This window comes from Phytophthora sojae, assembly GCF_000149755.1.
Source record: "Phytophthora sojae unplaced genomic scaffold PHYSOscaffold_5, whole genome shotgun sequence".
Classification (NCBI taxonomy): Eukaryota; Oomycota; class Peronosporomycetes; order Peronosporales; family Peronosporaceae; genus Phytophthora; species Phytophthora sojae.
Window position 1 is genome coordinate 6,660,148 of NW_009258119.1, and position 8,986 is coordinate 6,669,133.

The 8,986-nt window shown below is 59.6% G+C and overlaps 1 protein-coding gene across 1 annotated transcript; it reads left to right on the plus strand.

Annotated features, from left to right (window-relative positions):
• Positions 1 to 7,449: 7,449 nt before the first annotated feature.
• Positions 7,450 to 8,373, plus strand: PHYSODRAFT_510111 (hypothetical protein; the record flags this gene model as incomplete). The annotated part of the gene is made up of 1 exon (XM_009531828.1): positions 7,450 to 8,373. A coding segment is annotated over one exon (924 nt), but the record flags the coding sequence as incomplete, so codon positions are not given.
• Positions 8,374 to 8,986: the final 613 nt, after the last annotated feature.

Here is an 8,986-nt window from a genome sequence, read left to right on the forward strand (position 1 = left end):
CCGTGTCTTTGAGAGGCTTAACGCAGTAGGAGTCGTCGGGAAACTTCCAGTCGGTAGCCACGCGCTGTCATTTGTCGCATCATCCTCGTCCATGTCCAGTACGCTCATCACCGACATAAAGGTATGCTCCGCCATAGTGAGGGGAGTGTGCGCGTCGTAACGGGGGACCAGATGAGTTGTCGGTGCTTCATTGGTCAGGTCACAATGCGGTTTCAAATCCGGAGTGTCTCCGTTTGTCGCCACAGTCGGAAACTGAGTTATCGAGGGTTGATCGGGAGCAATTTCGGCCACTTGTGGATCGGCTGGCGTGTCGTCGGGAGCGACTTGACTGCTTCTGCCCGGTCCCAAGGAGCTTGGTTCCGGATCATTGCCCACTGGCAAGCCGTCAGAATCCTCACCCCCGTCGCTGTCGAACAGCTCCGAGATTTGCTCGCCCCGAGAGTATTCGGGAGGACGTTGGAGCAGTCCGGTTGGAATAGGGTACTCGGGTCGGTCCACTGCCGACGGCTGGCCGGCTAACCATTGAGCGTAAAGCTCGGCTTCCCGCTTGAGCAGCGTCTTATCGCGGGCCGCTTCGTAGGCAAGAATTTGCCATTCTCGATACTTGTCAGAGTCGAGCCGCACATATCCCTCAGACTTCGGCAACGACCCGATTGGTACCCACACCACGATGGTTGTGTGAGCCGAGCAGATCGTGAGCCGAGTGTCAATGTTCGTCAGTCGGATCCGCTGCGGTCGTCCCTTGTGGAACCGCTTCACCGTAGGGATGAGCTTGTCGGTCCATCGGATCCACGGCACGTGAGTCGTCGGGGACGGACGTTTCCGTTGCATTCGGAACTCTTTCCATTCTCGGCCGAGAATCTGCAGCACGTCGACCGGGCCCCCGTTGACGTGGACCCCTTCGGCCTCGTCGACCATGTTCTGCGTCTTGATCAGCGGGATCATTACTTCGTCCGGTAGCTTGGCCGCCGCGTTGAAGAGATCCAGCCGGATGTCAGCCGGGATCATGAAGTCGGTGCCTAGCACCACGTTAACACCGGCATTGTGGTCGATAATCCACATCTCGAAAACATAAACGCGTTCCCATCCGAGCGTGATCTTCACAGACGCCCCCGAGTCGTCGTCGCCTTGCCCTTAGTGATACCCTGGACCTCCATACACCGACCATGACCCGGAATATCCTAGATCCTCAGCTGGTTGGCATACTTCTCAGAAATAACACTGACGTTCGCTCCACTGTCCAGCAAGATCCGCGTCCGCGAGTCGTTGACCGCTCCGTTCACCAGCGTCCTCATACGTACTCGTCGGTCAAATTTCTGCGCCGACCACCATCCCATGCGTTTTCCGGGCAGGAGGCGTACCTCCACGTCGAGTCGTCGGCGCGATGCTTCCTGCACTGCACTTGTCATCCAGTCTTCGGTAGTGTCTTCAATCACTTCGTCATCACTCTTCTCACTCAAATCACCTCCACCGAGGCCTTCGCCTCTCTCCTTTTCGAATTCCGTCGCGTTCACCCATGTACCTCGTCCTTCATCCGGCCATTCGCGCTTGCCCACAAAAGCGTAGATACACTCCGCTTCGACTACAGGCTCGGCTAACTGTGGCAGCCCGATTGGGACCAACCCAGTTTCAGTTGGCGGGCTGCCTAGTTTAAATGTTCCGTGAAGAGGAGGTTCTCGAGCTCAGGAGTGAGGTCCTTCTTGTCCACTTTGTTGCGAACAAGCTTGGTGAGTTCTTGGAAGACCTCGCACCGGCCTGCGTCGTGTACTTGCTTGCATAACTGGCAGCGCCGGTTGCAGAAGTGGGCCGAGTGGGAAAGAACGCCACAGGCCGCGCAAGGACCGTACTGGCGTTGTCGATTGTCGTGACCGCCTCGGCGCTGGTACCGGTTGTCCCGACTGGGTTCCCGGCCACTCTGATCGCGTCGGGGAGGCCGGTTGTCGGACCTGGCTACGTGCCGTCAGCTGCCGCGCATCGCTCACTCTCGTTCGCAGCAGCCACGTAGTGGTCGCTGTCATCCGACGAGTAACCATCGTGTCTGCCTTCTTCGGAGTACCACGAGTCGTCGGAGCCTTGATCGCTGGCGGCGTCGCTGTCATCGTTGAACTGCTGGCGCGCACTGTCGCGTCCGGTCGAGGTGCTCCTGGCGTCCCGTCCTTGCAGCTCAGCGACTATGTCTTCCACAGATGCGTCAGCCAGGGTCACGCGAGGAACGTTCCTGGAGTCGTCGCGACGACGCTCATAATCTCGTTCGCGTCGATCCCCACGGCTGTGGCCAGTTCGCGAGTCATCGCGGCGGTATCCGTCTCGGGTGTCTTGGCGGTGCCGGTCATCTCGGCGACGCGAGTCATACGCGTGTCATCACGTCGGCGGGACGGTTCCCGAGCCTTGGATCGCGACTGCGAAGACTCGCGCGAACTCTGTCGCTCTTCAACCTTCAGCATTTCGATGATCATCTCCTCCAGCTCATGGATGTCCTTGATTCGCAGAGGAGCGAGTCGTCTCTCCAGCTTACGGTCGCCGCAAGTCCCCAGGAAGCGCTTGACGTGGTCCTTCGCCTTGCGGCCGCCGTTCACGAACTGGACGCCTGCGTTGCGGGCGTAGCCGTTGAGTCGGTTCAGGTAGTCGCAGACGTGCTCCTTGTCGTCGCGCTTGGCAGAGTAGTATCGGGTTTCCGCTGACTGGCTGAACTGGGAGCAGTAGTAGCGGATGAAGGCTTCGCTCAGCAGAGTCCAGGTTCGCTTGGTCTTCTTGGTCAATTGTCGGTGCCAGTGTACCGCACCGTCTCTCAGGCGGAGCTCGAAGGGCATGCACCATTCATTGGGCGGCGCGTGTGTACCTTTCATCTCGTACACAAAAGCGCGCAGCCACTGCATCGAGTTCTCGCTCCTGTTGCGAGCGCCCGAGAACGTCGGGATCTGCCCCAGCGTCGGTGCATCGCTACCTCGAGCCTCGGCGTCGGGTTCACGGTCTCTGCGTCGCTCACCTCCCGGATCTGTCGCAGATATTCGTCCATTTGCGCACCTCCGTCTCCCGTGAAGTCATCGTCGTCATCAGATGAGTCGTCGGCGTAGCGGGACTTGCGACTTGAGCTTCGTCCGGTGCTTCGTAGACTGCTCCTGGTCAATTTCGAGTCTTCGGCACCACGCGCAACTCGGTCAGTACGAGTCGTCGCGGGTGGAGTGACCATATGGGAGTCTTGAAAGTACGGTGATCGCTCGCCCGACGCACTGAACACTCCTCTAGTCGCAGCCTGGGCTGAGTTACTGCGCTCGGTCTTCTTCGGAGTTCGCGGGAGCGGGACGCGCGCTGGGTCAGCGCTGCCTTTGTTGGTGCGGGCCGCCTTCGGCTGTTCCAAAGAGAAGGGGGTCACCCCGAAGGCCGTATACAACTTCTTCTTCCATTGCCAGAGCTCGGCTCTGGCTTCCGCGGGCAGGAAACTCTCCAGAGTCGACGGCGACGGGGCAAGCGTGGGCCGGAGACACAACGCCTTCAGGAACGTCACCGTGTCCTTCGCCACTTGCTCAACTGCGACCGCATTCACTGGTCGTGCCAACTCGTGGCTCAGGTCAGCCCACACCGCTTGGCGGATCATGCGCGGCTCGAAGAGTCGACCCCATTCGCTCGCACGCATTGCTTCAAAGCATCGGCCGAGTACCTTGTTGGCTGCCGGAGTGTCTCCATTCATCGGCGGCCGGTTGCCCGAGGTTTGCTCGGTCACTTGAGTCGTCGGCACCGGCGATCGTGAGTCGTCGGCGCGGTCTTCAAACTCTTCCATGTCATCATACGCTGGCTCAGGGTCGTCCACATCATCCAGTTCGTCCGCGAGGTTGCGCGAGACGGGAGGCGTGTCGTCTTCCAACTCGCTCGCGAGACTGCGCGCCAGGGAGCGCGAGCCCCCGCTGCGCCCCGCGGACATCACTGCATCTTCCGGAGTCTCGGGTGTCACCACCGCTGGCGCAGGCGCCTTCTCCTCCAGGTAGTCGCCGTATTCTTCATCCATCTCTTCATCTTTGGCGTCATTCTTGGTAGGTTTTAGAAGCACTTGCACAAGCTTAATTTGCGATGGACGTACATCACGCTCACGTCGATTTCAAGGTCGGAGGGGTGGCGATTACGCCGCCGCATGCAGCAGCCCTTGTCGATCATGTGGTGTCGAGAAAGTTGAGTGAAGCTCACGGCAAGCCCCGCGGCATTCGGCGTCGACTCAACTGGCGGATCGAGGCACATCGCCATTCGTTCGATGGCGTTCGACGGCCGCGGATTGGCCAGTCTGGACCAATGACGACGACTCGTCGACACTCAAGCTCAAGCCGTGGTGTGTCCACACAACACCGGGACTTCAAGGACGACTCGAACCTACGGCGAACTTTGGCCTGGGTTCCGCACCTAAGGCGACTCTTCGAGTCATCGGGAGGCCGTCCGAGCCTTCAAGAGAGTTCTGAAGAGTCGGGTGGTGACAACGACTCGACGGCGGTCTTGATCACACCGCAGCCCGACCCGATTGCTGAGCGCAACGTCAGCTTCGACGAGCCGATGACTGGATCCGACGCCAAAGATGAAGAGATGGATGAAGAATACGGCGACTACCTGGAGGAGAAGGCGCCTGCGCCAGCGGTGGTGACACCCGAGACTCCGGAAGATGCAGTGATGTCCGCGGGGCGCAGCGGGGGCTCGCGCTCCCTGGCGCGCAGTCTCGCGAGCGAGTTGGAAGACGACACGCCTCCCGTCTCGCGCAACCTCGCGGACGAACTGGATGATGTGGACGACCCTGAGCCAGCGTATGATGACATGGAAGAGTTTGAAGACCGCGCCGACGACTCACGATCGCCGGTGCCGACGACTCAAGTGACCGAGCAAACCTCGGGCAACCGGCCGCCGATGAATGGAGACACTCCGGCAGCCAACAAGGTACTCGGCCGATGCTTTGAAGCAATGCGTGCGAGCGAATGGGGTCGACTCTTCGAGCCGCGCATGATCCGCCAAGCGGTGTGGGCTGACCTGAGCCACGAGTTGGCACGACCAGTGAATGCGGTCGCAGTTGAGCAAGTGGCGAAGGACACGGTGACGTTCCTGAAGGCGTTGTGTCTCCGGCCCACGCTTGCCCCGTCGCCGTCGACTCTGGAGAGTTTCCTGCCCGCGGAAGCCAGAGCCGAGCTCTGGCAATGGAAGAAGAAGTTGTGTACGGCCTTCGGGGTGACCCCCTTCTCTTTGGAACAGCCGAAGGCGGCCCGCACCAACAAAGGCAGCGCTGACCCAGCGCGCGTCCCGCTCCCGCGAACTCCGAAGAAGACCGAGCGCAGTAACTCAGCCCAGGCTGCGACTAGAGGAGTGTTCAGTGCGTCGGGCGAGCGATCGCCGTACTTTCAAGACTCCCATATGGTCACTCCACCCGCGACGACTCGTACTGACCGAGTTGCGCGTGGTGCCGAAGACTCGAAATTGACCAGGAGCAGTCTACGAAGCACCGGACGAAGCTCAAGTCGCAAGTCCCGCTACGCCGACGACTCATCTGATGACGACGATGACTTCACGGGAGACGGAGGTGCGCAAATGGACGAATATCTGCGACAGATCCGGGAGGTGAGCGACGCAGAGACCGTGAACCCGACGCCGAGGCTCGAGGTAGCGATGCACCGACGCTGGGGCAGATCCCGACGTTCTCGGGCGCTCGCAACAGGAGCGAGAACTCGATGCAGTGGCTGCGCGCTTTTGTGTACGAGATGAAAGGTACACACGCGCCGCCCAATGAATGGTGCATGCCCTTCGAGCTCCGCCTGAGAGACGGTGCGGTACACTGGCACCGACAATTGACCAAGAAGACCAAGCGAACCTGGACTCTGCTGAGCGAAGCCTTCATCCGCTACTACTGCTCCCAGTTCAGCCAGTCAGCGGAAACCCGATACTACTCTGCCAAGCGCGACGACAAGGAGCACGTCTGCGACTACCTGAACCGACTCAACGGCTACGCCCGCAACGCAGGCGTCCAGTTCGTGAACGGCGGCCGCAAGGCGAAGGACCACGTCAAGCGCTTCCTGGGGACTTGCGGCGACCGTAAGCTGGAGAGACGACTCGCTCCTCTGCGAATCAAGGACATCCATGAGCTGGAGGAGATGATCATCGAAATGCTGAAGGTTGAAGAGCGACAGAGTTCGCGCGAGTCTTCGCAGTCGCGATCCAAGGCTCGGGAACCGTCCCGCCGACGTGATGACAGGCGTATGACTCGCGTCGCCGAGATGACCGGCACCGCCAAGACACCTGAGACGGATACCGCCGCGATGACTCGCGAACTGGCCACAGCCGTGGGGATCGACGCGAACGAGATTATGAGCGTCGTCGCGACGACTCCAGGAACGTTCCTCGCGTGACCCTGGCTGACGCATCTGTGGAAGACATAGTCGCTGAGCTGCAAGGACGGGACGCCAGGAGCACCTCGACCGGACGCGACAGTGCGCGCCAGCAGTTCAACGATGACAGCGACGCCGCCAGCGATCAAGGCTCCGACGACTCGTGGTACTCCGAAGAAGGCAGACACGATGGTTACTCGTCGGATGACAGCGACCACTACGTGGCTGCTGCGAACGAGAGTGAGCGATGCGCGGCAGCTGACGGCACGTAGCCAGGTCCGACAACCGGCCTCCCCGACGCGATCAGAGTGGCCGGGAACCCAGTCGGGACAACCGGTACCAGCGCCGAGGCGGTCACGACAATCGACAACGCCAGTACGGTCCTTGCGCGGCCTGTGGCGTTCTTTCCCACTCGGCCCACTTCTGCAACCGGCGCTGCCAGTTATGCAAGCAAGTACACGACGCAGGCCGGTGCGAGGTCTTCCAAGAACTCACCAAGCTTGTTCGCAACAAAGTGGACAAGAAGGACCTCACTCCTGAGCTCGAGAACCTCCTCTTCACGGAACATTTAAACTAGGCAGCCCGCCAACTGAAACTGGGTTGGTCCCAATCGGGCTGCCACAGTTAGCCGAGCCTGTAGTCGAAGCGGAGTGTATCTACGCTTTTGTGGGCAAGCGCGAATGGCCGGATGAAGGACGAGGTACATGGGTGAACGCGACGGAATTCGAAAAGGAGAGAGGCGAAGGCCTCGGTGGAGGTGATTTGAGTGAGAAGAGTGATGACGAAGTGATTGAAGACACTACCGAAGACTGGATGACAAGTGCAGTGCAGGAAGCATCGCGCCGACGACTCGACGTGGAGGTACGCCTCCTGCCCGGAAAACGCATGGGATGGTGGTCGGCGCAGAAATTTGACCGACGAGTACGTATGAGGACGCTGGTGAACGGAGGGTCAACGACTCGCGGACGCGGATCTTGCTGGACAGTGGAGCGAACGTCAGTGTTATTTCTGAGAAGTATGCCAACCAGCTGAGGATCTAGGATATTCCGGGTCATGGTCGGTGTATGGAGGTCCAGGGTATCACTAAGGGCAAGGCGACGACGACTCGGGGGCGTCTGTGAAGATCACGCTCGGATGGGAACGCGTTTATGTTTTCGAGATGTGGATTATCGACCACAATGCCGGTGTTAACGTGGTGCTAGGCACCGACTTCATGATCCCGGCTGACATCCGGCTGGATCTCTTCAACGCGGCGGCCAAGCTACCGGACGAAGTAATGATCCCGCTGATCAAGACGCAGAACATGGTCGACGAGGCCGAAGGGGTCCACGTCAACGGGGGCCCGGTCGACGTGCTCCAGATTCCCGGCCGAGAATGGAAAGAGTTCCGAATGCAACGGAAACGTCCGTCCCCGACGACTCACGTGCCGTGGATCCGATGGACCGACAAGCTCATCCCTACGGTGAAGCGGTTCCACAAGGGACGACCGCAGCGGATCCGACTGACGAACATTGACACTCGGCTCACGATCTGCTCGGCTCACACAACCATCGTGGTGTGGGTACCAATCGGGTCGTTGCCGAAGTCTGAGGGATATGTGCGGCTCGACTCTGACAAGTATAGGGAATGGCAAGTCCTTATCTACGAGGCCGCCCGCGATAAGACGCTGCTCAAGTGGGAAGCCGAGCTTTACGCTCAATGGTTAGCTGCCCAGCCGTCGGCAGTGGATCGACCCGAGTATCCCACTCCAAAAGGGCTGCTCCGACAGCCTCCCGAAGACTCTCAAGACGAGCACAGCTCGGAGTCGTCCGACAGTGATGGAGGTAAAGATTCTGACGGCTTGCCAGTGGGCAATGATCCAGAATCCGCACCAAAAGAAGTTGCGCAACGGATAGTTGCAGCCGTCGACGACTCGACAGGGGTGACCCTCAATACTCGAGTGCAAGCAGCTACCTTGGAGACGTCTGAGCGCCCTGCTGTCGTCGGGAACCGGCTTGGACGAACCTACGGAGTCAAAGAGTGCTGAGGATGAAGTCCCGACGACTCAATCCTGCTCGAACTCGGATATCGAGGCCGGTTTGACACGACTCGAGCAGACGTTCATGTGTGTCTTGCGGGTCTTGAGCACAGAAGGTACAGAGACCGCGAATGACGACGCCGCTGACTCGTTCGAGCATCTCGCGGCTGGTATTGGGTTGGAAGACTACGCGCACGGGCTGGCGTTCCCTCCTGACTTGTCCGAAGCTGCTACGACCACTCTGGACTACGACGCAGACAATGTGCGGAATCCTGAGTTGTCGGCGACACGACAGGACGATCTAATCAAGGTGCTCAAGAACCATGAGCCAATTATGATCGCAAGCGGTAATGCGTTACCACCACCAGCATATGGGGTGGTCTGTGACATAGACGTGCAAAGGGCACGCGCCGATCAAGCAACGAGCCTGGCGGATACCACTACCGCATCTCAAGAAGCTGTATGAGCTGCTGAGAGGGCTGCTCAAGGCTGGACTCGTGTCTTTCTCTGACAGCCCGTGGGCATCGCCGATCGTCATCGTCTTGAAAAAGAACGGGATCGACATTCGACTGTGCATCGACTACAAGCTGGTCAATGCCATCACAGCGATCATGGAATACGC